The following is a 14,981-nucleotide window of genomic DNA, read 5'->3' as shown; positions in this document are numbered from 1 at the left end:
AGTGCCACTTCCGGCTTTTTTCCTTTTTGCATATGTGGTGCTGAGGAATCGAACCCAGGGCCTCATGCATGCAAGGCAAGCGCTCTACCACTGAGCCATCTTCCCAGCCCAATTTCTTTGATTTTTATTTTGTTCAGTGGTTATAATTTGTTATTCTCATTGATTTGATATAAATAGATTTGGCCAGTGGGAGCTCTTCATGCTGACCATGGTTCTTTGAGTTAAGTTCTTCTCATTCTTTGGACATTTTCTAACTCTCTGGCACAAGATAGTCCAGATTCATTTTATATTTTCTATGTTCCACTCTGAAATCAACATTTCTCTAAAGAATCCTCATTTCTTTTCACGGAGAAAGACATTTAGCAACTAAGTGTGTGTGTGGGGAGACACACATGAACTATGTTGTGGAATATGACATTTACTAAATCATGTGTACAGCATATATGAATGTAGTATATATCTGTGTTTAATGTTAAAAGTTTCAAACAGGAGAACATTTATTTTACATGTAATAATCGTAAGTTTTGACAAGAAAGATATACATTTTTCATTTCACAGTAAGTGGCAATACATAGTTTTGAGTACTAAATCATCCTGACATTTATGAAGGAGCAAATGGAAAGTAAAGAACTGAGTATGTTAAATATAAGCTATCTTTAACTGTTCTATTAAAAAGCAGAAATTTATTTTCCATCTGTGATTTGAATGTGCCTATTTGTGTTCTCTTCCACGCAGTGGAATTTCTGTGGAGCCACACAACAGAGAGCATGTGTGTTGGATATATGTCAGCCCAGGATGGGAAAGCCAAGGTAAGTGGGAAAAACTGGGTCATAACCTGAAAAACTTCTATCCATTGCATAAGCTTCTAACAGGCTAAGTTGTTATGGACAAAATTTTTTCATCTCCTCCATGGGCAGTAGGTTTATAGTCTTTATATAAACTGATTAAGCACAGTTAACAATTCCAAAGAAAGGCAGCAGATTTCCTCCCACCCCCACCCCTTTGGACAGAGCAAGAAAAATTAGGTAAACAAAACAAATTTTTCCATTCACTTTGTTCTTTTTTTATTGTAAAGGTGATATACAGAGGGGTTTACAGTTACGTAAGTAAGGTAATGAGTACATTTTCTTTTGAACAGTGTCACCCCTTCCCTCATTTTCTCCTGCTTTCGCCCCTTCCCAACATTTTGCTCTTCATCATGAATACTTGGAATAGAGGAAATGAGATTGGGAAGAGCAAAGGAAAACAGAACAGATGAGCTGATGTAGATAGGCAAATGATTTCTAACTAGTGTTAGAATAGATAAAAGGAACTGAGGCAGTCTGAAATTGGCCCTAGGAAAGCGTATCTGCATGTTTGAAAGCAAGGTGGCCGACTGTGCTTGCGGCTTCAACCTGCCCAAGGCTGTTGTCTCACCCGACATGCTCCCAGCAGGGTGTCTTCATGGCCAGAGCCAAGGGCTTTGCCTCTGCGTGCTATGGGTCCCTAGAGGTGTCAGTGCAGCAGTCCTTAAGCTGCTTGGCCTCCTGGGACTCTTGATGGTTGATCCTAGAAGCATAAACATTAATTTGTATATTATTTTTATGTTTGCCTCATGATCTTATTCATGAATATTTTAGAAATAGCAATAGCATATGACATTAACTTGGCATTAAAGCATCTCAGTTGCAGAGCTGTAAAGGGAGACGGCTTCTTTTTTTTAAGGAACTAATTTACCTTATATGTTTATAAATCACATAAGGAAACTTCTGATATAAACCATTTCAAACAGAATGAATTAATAAGTAAGGGATAAAGACACTAGAAATGTGTCACATTTTCGTCAGTACCCAAGCATGCATGTGACAGTGGTCTCATAAGATTCAAATTGCCTTGTGACGTGTGGACATTTTAAGCTATGATGTTCACTCGGTGATGAAATTCACAATGAAGTGCTCAGAATGTATCCCTGTCATTAAGCAGTGCATGATGGAAGTTTCTGGCATATTGTTTTATAATACTCATCCAAACAGACATTTGTACTATTATCTAGTAATCAAGTGGCTTCACAGGATTTCTGAGAGTATCCAGAGAAAATCGGGTTATAGTTGTGAAGATATTACTGAAATCTACTTCTCTCTGTCTCGCCTTTTCCTGATACAGTGTTCACTTTGTATTAGTAAACCTTTTTCACAGTAGAATTCAGACTGTTTTGTTTAATATCTATGGAAGGGAAATTATAGTTACATATTTTAAAGGTGATTTAATGGCTTAGAGAAGCACTAACAATTTTCTGTGATGGTTGAAGTATTTTATACCTGTGTTGTCTAAGAGAGTAGCCAATGCCACATGAGAATATTGAACCTGTAATTGTGACTAGTGTGACTAAAGAACTGAATTTTAGCTTCATTTATGCGGATAGTGGCTGTTATCCTGAGCAGTACGGATTTAACGAATGGATGAAGAAATGTTGATTCAAATGGTATCTTCAGAACATTCTTTTCTTCTCAATAACAAAAGTTACCAATTATAAAAGCTGATAAACTACAAGAATCCTGCGTGAGGATTTAAGTTCCTCTTGCATTTTATCTATTGATTCTCACCTAAGACTTTGCATATGTGTGTGTGTGTGTGTGTGTGTGTGTGTGTGTGTGTGTGTGTGTGTGTGTGTGTGTGTGTGTGTGTGTGTGTGTGTGTGTGTGTGTGTGTGTGTATATTTTTTTAAAGGAACATGTATGCAGTATGCTTAAGGACTGAGGCCAGGCTACTGGAGTACATTACGTAATAAAGTCCTTTGTATGGAAGTTTTGTTTTTTTTTTTCTGCTAAGGGCTTGTGGCAGACACCTTACCATTTAATTTTATTTCATAAGTCATAAAGAAGGTGGAGACTCAGACTTAGCCTGAAGATGTTTGGCCTCCCATTTATATCACTTGATATATGGTGGATGTGGTGTTCATACTGTTAGTAAATTCTCCCACTAATAGATAGTCTTGCTTGGGCCAGCAGATACAGCTCTCTTTCCTCACTTGTGAAGTATGTTTTTAATCCTTCTCTATAGAGAGTTAATTCTCCCTCCCCCCCCCCCCCCTCTTGTTTTGGACCCTCTGACTACACTTCTTTCCAGGAAAAAAAAAAACAAAAAACACTTATGCTTTACATTCTATGGATTGAAAACAATGAAATTTTTTTGCCATAAAGGCTGAAATTTTATGGTATTACAAGGAAGAAAATGTTATGGATGAGAAGCTGAGCTCAAAGTAGAAAGAGGGCTATAGAAGAGTTTGTATTCCTTTTACAGCATTAAGCCTTGGGCCTACCCACTGGCCCTGTACCCGGATCCTTAGCTTATGTGAACTTTTCTTGTATGCTGCATATTCAGCATCATCAGTGGCTTATGAAATATGATCTCTCCCAATATGGAGAGCCATGGGAGCAAAATGAGTAAGGAAGCTTTTTTAAAAGGACTTAAAAAAATTAAAACCTATTTTAGTGGGTTATTGGTGGCTCATGCCTGTAATTCTTGCTACTCAGGAGACTGAGATATGAGGATTGTGGTTTGAGGCCAACCCCAGAGAGGAATGTGCATGTGACTCTCATTTCTAATTATCTACCAAAAAAGCCAGAAGTAGAGATGTGGCTCAAGTGGTAGAGTGCTAGTTTTGAGGGGGAAAAAAATCTCAGAGACAGCACCAAAACCCTGGGTTTAAGCCCCAGGACTAGCCCAAAATAAAACCCAAACCAAAAACAACACACTAGTTTAATGTTGTTGTCTTCTTTCTAGAAATTGCCTTAATTGTCCTTATTGCCAAACTCAGGAACTAAAGCCATTTCAGTATTTGACCATTTTATATAAGCTAGTTATGTTGTGCTTAATTCAAGTTAAAGATATTGAAAAGCTCACCTCAAAATCATGCTGTTCAACAAAGGCTGGGTTATGATTAATCACTGTGACTGGAATTTATATATAATTTGAATATAGGTAGGTTCTTTCAATTTTTTTTAACTTTTTTAAAAGAATATTCATGTAATTACATCATTTAACTTCTAAACCCCATCTGTAACATAAAGTAAAGAGATTACTTTTTATAGAGCAAAATTAGGGCATTGATACTTGTTGGATTTTTAAAACTATGTTGCCCATACCCTACTCAGATAGAAGACACATATATAAGTAATGTACAGTTTTTCATAAATACCCAGCATGTGAGGACTGTTTTCATAAAACAGATATTTAAGCTGGCATGTAACTTATTCAAATATAAAGCCATAAGTAAAATTGGGTTTCTTTTATATGTAGAAGCCACTTTTTATACTAACAGTAAAAATACTGTTATAAAGATTAATCCTTGAGGTGGAACAGGCAATTTTATAGTTTTAATGTGTTTCTCTAGAGATTTATTAGTCGTTGTGGTAAAAATAATAACTATGTAATGGAGAAAGCAGGCAACACCTCTAGTGTGTGGTCAAAGTTAATGCCACCAGTGAGAGACAGATGGACAATATGTGCTACTGGGTATGAAAACCCGAGAAGGACATAACATACATACTGTACACAGCTTGTATAGTATTCCACCTAGAAGTACATAACTTGAATCATCAGTCAAATAGGAACTGAGGAACATGTATGAAGAAAAAAATGTCATGAAGATAAAAGCTGCAGGAATGTCTTAGATTAAACAATAATAAAAAGATGTGATGACAAAATGCCATAACTTGTCTTATACTAACTTCTGTATGGAACGGGACAATGCTAGCAATACATTATTGGGTAAATTTTAAAAAATAGAATATGGAAGGTTAAAAAAAGTTAACATCATTGCTAAATTTACTGATGATAATAGCTATACTGTGGTGTATGGAGAAATAGCCCCATTTTAAAGGAAATAACATCGAAGCATCTAGAATTAAATATCTTCTCAATAGTTCAGAAAGAAATGTGGATGGATAGATAGAAAATTATAAAGTATATGGAGCAAAATGTTTGTAATTGGTGAACCTTGGTAAAGGATATATAGATGTTTCTTGAACTATTGAGTAATTTTGAATTATTTTCAAGTAAAAAGTTTGAAAATAATATCATTTGCGTATTATGACAAATTTGGTTGAGAATTTCATTTAAATGATGCAATTGGAAAAAAATTTCACCTTTGTTTTATAACCAAGCCTAGCCCTGGATAATTTCATTCCTCCAAACTGTTTTCTGGTTTTTCATGTTGAGTCTTTTCATAGGAATGACCAAACAATATTCAAATAACAAATACCTTTTTATAATAACTTACGAACTGTTTGTATAGTAGGAAGTCTTATTTTCTGGCTGGCTCCAAGAGAGGTAAAGCCTTTTCATTATCTAAGTACTATCACTCTCACAGTATATCTCCTGGAATGATATTCAGCTTTTTGTTTGCATTTTTTATTCATTTGACAAATATTTATTTGTCATGATCTCTTGTCCTGTGTGTCAAGCCCTGCCCTATACTTTGAGAGAAGGTACTAAAATCGGACAGATCATGCTCATGCCGTTATTTCCCTTGAATTAGGCAATGGCTTCTAAGATATGATTCCAGAAGCATAGACAACAAAGGATAGAATAAATAAAGTCATCATCAAAGTCAAAACCTTTTTACTTTGAAGAACCATCAAGAAAGTAAAAGACAATCCACAGAATAGAAAAAATATTTTCAAATCATGTAATTAGCAGTTGAGAGTATATTTGGGGGGAAAAAAAACTCTTACATAATAGTAAGAAGAGATTTAATGGACAAAGATTTAAACACATATTTCGCTGAAGAAAATATACAGGCAGAAAACAAGTATGTGAAAAGCTACTTAGCGTCAATATTCTTTAGGAAAATACAAGACAAAAAAAATCACACTTAGAATTCTGAATCCAGCAACATATCTGTAGTCAAAAGTGTGAATAATAGTAGGTATTAGTAAGGATGTAGAGGAATGGATATCTTTACATATAGTTGGTAGGAATTTAAAAATTATGTAATCATTTTGGAAAATAGTATGGCAGTTAAAAAAGTTAAATAGAGTTTCCATATTACCCAACTGTGGGCTGGGAATGCAACTTAGTGGTAGAGTACTTGCCTAGCATCCATGAAGCCTTAGGTTCAGTTCCTCAGAACCACATAAACAGAAAAAGCTGGAAGTGACACTGTGGCTCAAGTGGAAGAGCACTAGTCTTAAGCACAGAGAGGCTCAGAAACAGAGCCCAGGTGCTGAGTTTAAGCCCCAGGACAAAAGAAAGAAAGAAAGAAAGAAAGAGAGAAAGAGAGAGGGAGAGGGAGGGAGGGAGGGAGAGGGGAAGGAAGGGAGGGAAAGAAAGAAAAAGAAAGGAAGGAAGGAAAGAAGGAGGAGGAAAATTAGAAAGATGTCCATGTGAAACTTGTATACAGATGTCTATAGCAGTATTATTCATAGTAAAAATTAGGAAAAACTCAAACGCCCATTAACTGATGAATAGATAAAATGTGATAGCTTCATACAACGGAATATTTTTAGCTATAAGAAGGAATGAAGTACTTATACATACATACTGTATGAACCTTGAAAGCATTATGCAAATTGAGAGAAGCCAGACATAGAGGGTCAAATTTTCTATGGTTCTATTTATATGAAATGTCTAGAATTGACAAATCCATTAAGACAGAATATAGATTAGTGGTTGTAAGGGGCTGAAATGCGGAGAGTATGGCAGAGAGTATGCTAATTGCGTAGGGTTTCTCTTTGACGTGGTGAGGTTCTGAAATTAGAAAGTTATACAGCTTTGCAAACATACTCCAAATCATTGAATTGAACATTTATTTAAAATGGGGAATTTTATGGTACATGGATTATATCAATAAAGGAGTAAAAATATCAACCAGTGTAATCTACTGTGTTACCAAATTAAGAGGAAAATACTTATGTATATCTTGATACTGTATGATCATTTCAAATTCCATTTATGGTAGAAACATCAAAATAAGTTGAACACGGTAGCATAGTCCTGTAACCACAACACTTAGATGGGAGGATTGTAGTTCAAAGCCAGACTTGGCTACATAGTAATGAATCAGTCTGAGAATGAATCTTTCTGTGCCTGAATGAATAATGAGTAAATGAACTTTTTTGTTGGTCAGTTGTGGGTCTTGAACTCAGGGCCTGGATGCTGTACCTGAGCTTTATCTGCTCAAGGCTAGTGTTCCACCACTTCAAACCACAACTCCACTTCTAGTTTTCTGGTGATTAATTGGAGATAAAGAGTCTCACAGATCTCCCTACTCTGGCTGGCTTCGAACTAGGATCCTTGGATCTCAGCCTCCTGAGTTGCTAGGATTACAGTGCCACCGACACCAGGTTAAATGAACTTTTATTATCCTCAAAATAACCAGAAATTGAGGAACTTCCTAATAAAGGGCATCTACCCAAAGTCATGGTAATTAGTGAGACTTGAAACCCTTTTTCTTCTACCATTGAAAACTGGCAAAAGGCAAGTTCACTTTCATAACTCCTGTTCAGTGTTTTACTGAAAATTTCTAACCAGTACAAAAAAGAGATGAAAAGATAAAAATTGGAAAGGAAATAAAAACTGGTTATTCTTAGGTGATGCAGAATGAATCTAATAAATAATATACAAGATTTGTTCCCTGAAAAACTACAAAAGCTCGATGAGCGAAATGCAAAAAAAGGCAGGGGGGATATGTTCTTGGATTAGAAAACTTAAAAATGTTACGATAGCCATTCTTGCCAAATGTATCCATAGATTGAACGCAATCTCCACCAAAATTCCAACACTTAAAAAAAAAGCAGCCAACATGGTGGTTTTTAAATGTATCTGGAAATTCAAAGGACCTAGAATTACAAAAATCAGCTTTAAAAAGATCAGAGTTAGAGGACTAACCCTAACAGACTTTGATGGCTCAGCATAAAGCTACTGTAATCATAGCACTGTTCTCGACAAGAGATACCCCTGCTCTCCAGGGTGTCAGAAGCTCTGAGGTCAGCAGGCTTAGTTACTATCTCAGTGTTCTGACATATCCAGCATCCTTAAAGGAAAGAAAATTGCAAATTTGCTGATGTGTTCAAGCCTATCAGACACTGCAGAAATGATCAGAACTTTTTCTCAGAAATACAGACAGGAATGTGTGTCTCAAGAAAAAAAGAAGACTTATTCAGAGTAGTCAATGGTATTATGGATCCTGTTAGAGCAAATCATTGTCTTTTAAAATACTCCCCAAATTGCAAATAAGGAATTGGACACTTAATAACCACAAGAAACTATTATTTAATATTGTTTATAAAATAAATGGACAGTTATATCTTCTAATATGTGCTCTTGGTCAAATTCTTCACAAGTTATCCAATTGATTGTGGACTTACAATGCACTTTAATTAAAACATATTGTAAATGATATTATATTAATTTGCTCTGATAGTCAAGCAATACCAGTACTGAGCTATGAAAACATATAATTTCTAATAAGCTAGCACGGGTTTCTCATATCTTATTCTGTATAAGATAGAAAGATTTTATCAGGCAGAATTTGTTTCAGAGAAATTTTTTTAATTGAATGAGAAACATAACCTCAGCATATATTCTTAATTTTCTAATTTTCCCTTTCAATTATAAGAGTATCATAATATAGCTGCCTTAATATATATTTCCTTCTTTTGAGGTAAAATATAACAGAAGACTCTGGTAATAAGTTCAGAAAAATAACAAAAGTTATTTTAACCTGCATTCAGAAAATATAGTAAAAGGTTACAATGAATATACAGTAGGAATGAATGCCTTATTACTGTTCTTTATGCTTGAGAGGTGTAAAAAGTATATTTTCTCTGGTTTTACCATTTTGATTGTGTTTGTTTATATAAGTTTTGTTTCTGTATGTATGTATGCATGTGTGCATGTATTTGTGTAATACAAGAGATGTAGCCTTTAGCTTTACACATGCTGGGCAAGCCTTCTATCAATGAGTTATATCCTCAACCCTGTAAGCTTTGATGACCATTAACTTTCTCAAGCTTAGCGTCTTAAAGCATTATAAATAATCCTGAGTACTTATCATAGTGTATAAAACTTTTATAAGATCTTTGTATGCCAACTGTACAGCCTCAAGGAGCTAAATAAGTTCTCTTCTATACTTAAAAGAAACATATTATGTCAAGCAAAAGACACAAAAGAATACTTGATAAATTATCCCTTTTTGGAGTCCTGGCAAAACTCAAATATGGTTATAGAAACTGAAAATGTTCAAGAAAGTCTTGGACGATAAGAGTTCTAGACAGAAAAATTTTAAATTTCGGATTTGGTTTCATAGATATACAAGCTGTCTGAAGTCATCAGTTTAGTTAACATCTGTGCATTTTCTATACGTAAATTGTTCTACTTTTGGAAGTCTGGGGAAGAAAGGATTAATGAGAGCATTTATGCAAAGGTAATGTGGTATAATGATTAGTATAATGGACATTGGAATTATTCAGTCTTAGTCTTATAACCTATGGCAGGTTATAATTCTGACTGCATCAGTTTCCTTATCTTTAAAGAAGGAATACTACTGATGTTTTGTTAGTATTCTAAAAATTAACTAGATAAGCAAGGTGTATGAATTAGACAGTATATTACATAGTTGATTTTGGTAAGGATTGTGGTAAAGGAGGTGGACATTCTGGAAAATCACTTAGGACCATCAAAGAGCACTGCTTCTCATGCCCATTTCCAGTGCAATTGTAGTGCCAAGGGTGCCATTTAAATTGAGCTGTACCTCTTGGATTCTCACTGTTCCTCCCCTGGTAGAGATGGTAGATTTGAATGAAACTTAAGACACGATTAAATTCAGAGGTCCCAGAGCAGAGAAAAATGGGACAGAGAAGGGTTGATGCAACAAGAATAGACATCTGGCTCCCAACAGTGAAGTTCAGGCCAATGTGGAGCCCTTTCAAATGGGTGAGCAGAGGAGAGGTCTAACCTGCTTGAATTTTTATTTTTTCATTGTGGGTTTGAACTTAGGACCTTGAGCTTGCTAGGCAGGTGTTTTACTACTAAATCAAACCTTCAACCTTTTTCACAGACTGTTTTTGAGATAGGGTCTTACTTTCTGCCCATGTGCAGAGCTGTAGTCAGCTTATTTTTGTTTCCCATAAAACTAGCAGGACAGGCGTATGCCAGTTGTGCCCAGCTACTGTTTGAGAAGGGATCTCGTGGCTTCCCGGTTTGTGAGAATGACATGTATGAGCCACCAGTGCTCAGCAGTTGGCTTTTTTTTTTTTTTTTTTGTCAGTTGTGGGGCTTGAACTCAGGGCCTGGGCACTGTCCCTCAGCTCTTCAGCTCAAGGTGAGCACTCTACTACTTGAGCTACAGAACCACATCTGGTTTTCTGGTGGTTAAGTGGAGATAAGAGTGTCATGGACTGGGCTGGGAAGGTGGCTCAGTGGTAGAGCGCTTGCCTTGCATGCCTGAGGCCCTGGGTTCGATTCCTCAGCACCACATAAGCAAAAAGAAAAAAGCCGGAAGTGGCGCTGTGGCTCAAGTGGTAGAGCGCTAGCCTTGAGCTGAAGAGCTGAGGGACAGCGCCCAGGCCCAGAGTTCAGGCCCCATGACCGGACCCAAAAAAAAAAAAAAAAAAAAAAGAGTGTCATGGACTTTGCTGCCTGGGCTGGCTTTGAACCATGATCCTTAGATCTCAGACTACTAAGTAGCTAGGATTATAGGCGTGAGCCACCGGCGTCCAGCAGCAGTTGGATTTTTTAAGTGAAGTTTCAGATTAGCCCATAACATTTTTTTAAACGCACTTAGCTAGACAATATTTCTCTTAAGGATAAGAGAGAAAAATATTTCTTATTAATTACTATTAAGTTTATCTTTAATGAACCCAGGAGAGGCAATCTTCTTGGTTCAACTCAGCAATGGATAGTGGAGGGCCTATGGTGTGTACTGACCATCTATTCCTTAAAAAGTGACTTCAGTTCCAAGACAGTGGCCCCATAGGCCTCTAATAAATCTATTCAGTTAGTCAGTAAACAGACTTATTGGACCATATGGATTTATTAGTGCATATAGATACATTGGACTCTGTTTTATATTTATCAAGAACTACTTATACACAAGTTGGGCTTAACCAAAGTTGAATTTTAAAGGCTTTTGATAATGCAGTCCTCATATTACCCAACAATGGAAGGCCTCTTATCCCTAGCAGTAAACAAACAGTCTCAGGCAGATTAGGTGCTACCAAAAAGGTTATGTATGAGAAAAACATTCTAGACAGCTAAATTTGGTGAGTATACTTACAGACCACAAAGAACATGGCTGATCATTGATTTTGTTTGTACTTTTTATGTTTGACCAGAATTTCAAATGTAGAAAATTATGTTTCTTTCCTATGTTCTTGAAGCTTCAGACAAATATGAGATTACAGCAATTGAATATGTGAAATAAAAGCTGTAAGAATTTTCTTCCATCTGAATTCTTAGTGCAGTTGGTAATTATATTTTTGCCTAATTAGTCTTACACCATCAATTTCTCCAAAATGTTTCATCTGACATTGCTCCAAAGCAATAAATAGAATCACCACAAAGAGGGAATTCATCCTCTTGGCAAGAGCATAAATCTTTTCAGAGGTGTGAGCCATATTTATTCAAGTAAATCTCCTATTAATCTTGGGGTATATGGTTAGTTCTGTAGAAAGATAAGCTTCTATTACTTGAACTTGTAGATTTTTTTCATGTTAGTTCAAAGGAAGTAAATATTTTTGTGCTTTTGGATCAATAGGAAAATAATGAAACTATTAATTTCTGTATCTTTTCATAATTAAATAGTTACCAGTCATAGCTATAAATTTAATGCTAGTATCACTTTGTTATCTTCTGGTACTCAACATTATAAGCAAATACAGGCTTTTGTTTTGCTAATTGCCCATAGAACCATAACCATGTCATGTAAATGAGGCAAGTATGAATGAGTAATAATTGTATAATGATATTTGCTTTTGGGGAAAACAATGGACAAATGATGAGAGGAATCTTTCCTTGTTTCTTTCTTAAAATTCTCCACCAAAAAAAAAGGCTAGAATCTTGATTGTATCATTTGGTTTCATACTAAAACTTCCTAAATATTTAGGATCCTTACTGATTTTTTTGTTACGATAACTTGTGTTAGATTTTTCTATTAAATAAGTGACAGGAATGAAAGCTACTAAGAAGTTTACAGTATTGTGCGGAAGTACCAGTGGTCACACAGGGCAGCACAGACTAGGCACAGAGTAGGCATTTGATAGATGCCTCTTTCATTGACTCATGTTGAAGTTTAGGGAAAAAGTTTAATAGGATATATAAGATTTTGTCCTCATTATTTTTCCCTATTAGAAACCTCTGGATTTGAGATTTAAAAAATCAGCTTGTTACCTTTTAAGAAAAAAAAATACAAAAATTTATATAAGGTTTTAACACTTTAAATTTTATACAAAATGCAATGTTTTTCCTCCTGATTTGTTTCCTTCTATAAGAACAGAATACTGTGAGCAACCCCCCCCCCCCCCCCCCCCCGTGGCAGCACTTGGTTGGAGCCACATGGTAGCTGTTCTGTTTGGTGATGCTAGAGCACTTCTTTGACAGTTCTATATCTGGCCTACTTCGTAAGCATTTGAGATTGACCTGTGTTGTAGATTTTCAGTCTAACACAAGTCTGCTAGAACACATTTTCGTTTTTACATCATTCATCCATAAAATAGTTTCTGTCCTTTTTTAAAGTCTTCATTTTGGAGGGCCATTCTGTTTAATCTTTTTTGTTGTTGTTGTTTTTGTCCATCCTGGGGCTTGAACTCTGGGCCAGAGCGCTGCCCCTGCACTCTTCAGCTCAAGGAGAGCGCTCTACCTCTTGAGCCACAGCGCCACTCATGGTTTTCTAGTGGTTTATTGGAGATCAGAGTCTCATGGATTTTTCTGCCCGGGCTGGCTTTGAACCTTGATCCTCAGATCTCAGCCTCCTGAGTAGCCAGGATTACAGGCATGAGCCACCGGCACCTGGCCATTCTGTTTAATCTTAAGGATTAAAATTCCTCTGTGATCGTTACAATGTATGACTTTTATGTATGGCATGTAAAGCAGTAACTATAAAATGGTGAAAACTTAACATTTTAGTATTAACTTATTGAGACATTTGGCCATGGCTGAGCTATTCTCTCTATTTACATTCCTTTCAAATACTTCTGGATGCAATAAGTGGTAGGTACTGACAATTTACTTTTATGCTTTTGAGCTGTCATCACGGCACTCTACATGTTTGGACTGTACTGTCTGCTGCAGTGTTGCAGGAGTGGGAGGGAACAATTTAGGTGAAGATGATATTAACACTTTGCTGTCTGGACATACTCAAAGTTCTTAGAAACCACTTTTTCTTAACTTAAAAATCAAAAAGTAGCGGGAAAGTGCAAAAATAATATTATTCTAAATATGAGAAACCCAATAATTTTCTGATTTCTTCCATTGCTAGTTCTTATGGATATTAAATTTCAGACAGAATGGACTAACTATACTATTCCATTAAAAGTGTTTATGATATGTATTTTAAAGACAGAAATGAAAGGTCTAGCAAACAATTTTTTAGGGTTTTATCAAGGACTTATTTTAGTTAACAGGAGGAAAGAGGAACAAGTAGAAAAAAAAAGAGAAATAATTCCATTAATAATCCCACTAGAGCCTGAATAGAAAAAATCCTAAGTTCCTACAACTTTCTAAAGGCCCATGATCAGACTGGCAAGCCTAATCTTTACAGAGATAACATCTGATGTACCAATATGTTGGGTGGTAAGCAAGTGTATGCAAATTAGATTTAAGGGAAATCTCAAGTAGTATATATATATATATATATAATTTATTTTATTTATTTATTTATTTTAAGGGAAATCTCAAGTAGTATATATATATATATATATATATAATTTATTTTATTTATTTATTTATTTATTGGTCAGTTGTGGGGCCTGAACTCGGCCTGGGCGCTGTCCCTCAGCTCTTCAGCTCATGGCTAGCGACTCACCACTTGAGCCACAGCACCACTTCCAGTTTTTTCTGTTTATGTGGTGCTGAGGAATGGAACCCAGGGCCTCATGCATGCAAGGCAAGCGCTCCACCACTGAGCCACCTTTCCAGCCACCAAATAGTATAATTCTTTAAAAAGGTAAAATCAAAGTTAACAAAATAGAATACTAGGAAGCAGTATTCAAAAGAGGTGGGGCTGGGGTCAAAGGGAAAAGGGTAGACAAACGAAGAGGAAAATAAGGGAAGAATGCAGTCAGGAATCCAATGTAAATCCTACAAAATTAACAAGAGTTAGGGAAGGGGCGGTAACAGGAAGAGTGAGAATGTTCAAAGGGATGACACTGATCAAGATATGGGAACTCAGTTGTACTTGAAGATAATAAAAAGAAAAAGAAGTTTCTTAATTTATCAATTCACACTTTTATTCAGTAGGCCATACTGAGGGAAAATAAAATGTATAAGATTTCACCAACAGAGATAACAAAATATACTCTTTTTTTTTTTTTTTTTTTTTGCCACTCCTGGGGCTTGAATTCAGTGCCTGGGTTCTGTTGTGCTCCATGCTAGTGCTCTACCACTTGAGCTGTATTTAGCTCCACTTCTAGAAGAGTCTCAGAGACTTTCTTGTCTGAGCTAGGTGTGTACATTGATCCTCACATGTCAGCCTTCTGAGTAGCTAGGATTATAGGCATGAGTCACTGGTGCCCAGCAAATTTTTCTTTTCTTTTGTTTTCTTTTCTTTCTCTCTTTCTCTTTCTTCCTTTTTTTCTTTCATTCTCTCTTTCTCCCTCCCTCATCTTTCTCTCTTCCCCCTCTTTCTCCCTCCCCCTCTTCCTTTCTCTCTTTCTTCTCTCTCTCTCTCCTTTCTTCCTTCCTTCCTTCTTTCTTTCTTTCTTTCTTTCTTTCTTTCTTTCTTTCTTTCTTTCTTTCTTTCTTTCTTTCTTTCTTTCTTTCTTTCTTTCTTTCTTTCTTTCTTT

At 36.0% G+C, this 14,981-nt stretch overlaps 1 protein-coding gene across 2 annotated transcripts in view; it reads left to right on the top strand.

Moving 5' to 3' along the window:
- Tasp1 (taspase 1) overlaps positions 1-14,981 on the top strand; it is a 214,576-nt gene that overhangs the window by 178,809 nt on the left and 20,786 nt on the right. For both annotated transcript variants that reach the window (XM_042666493.1, XM_042666495.1), the window contains one exon: positions 736-809. In XM_042666493.1, coding sequence (XP_042522427.1) covers positions 736-809 — 74 coding nt within the window. The remainder of the gene's footprint in view (positions 1-735; positions 810-14,981) is intronic.

The sequence above is a fragment of the Dipodomys spectabilis genome, unplaced genomic scaffold (genome assembly GCF_019054845.1).
Source record: "Dipodomys spectabilis isolate Male_0828 unplaced genomic scaffold, ASM1905484v1 ptg000365l, whole genome shotgun sequence".
NCBI lineage: Eukaryota > Metazoa > Chordata > Mammalia > Rodentia > Heteromyidae > Dipodomys > Dipodomys spectabilis.
Note: the sequence above shows the minus strand (reverse complement) of the source record. Positions and strands in the feature narration are given on the sequence as shown.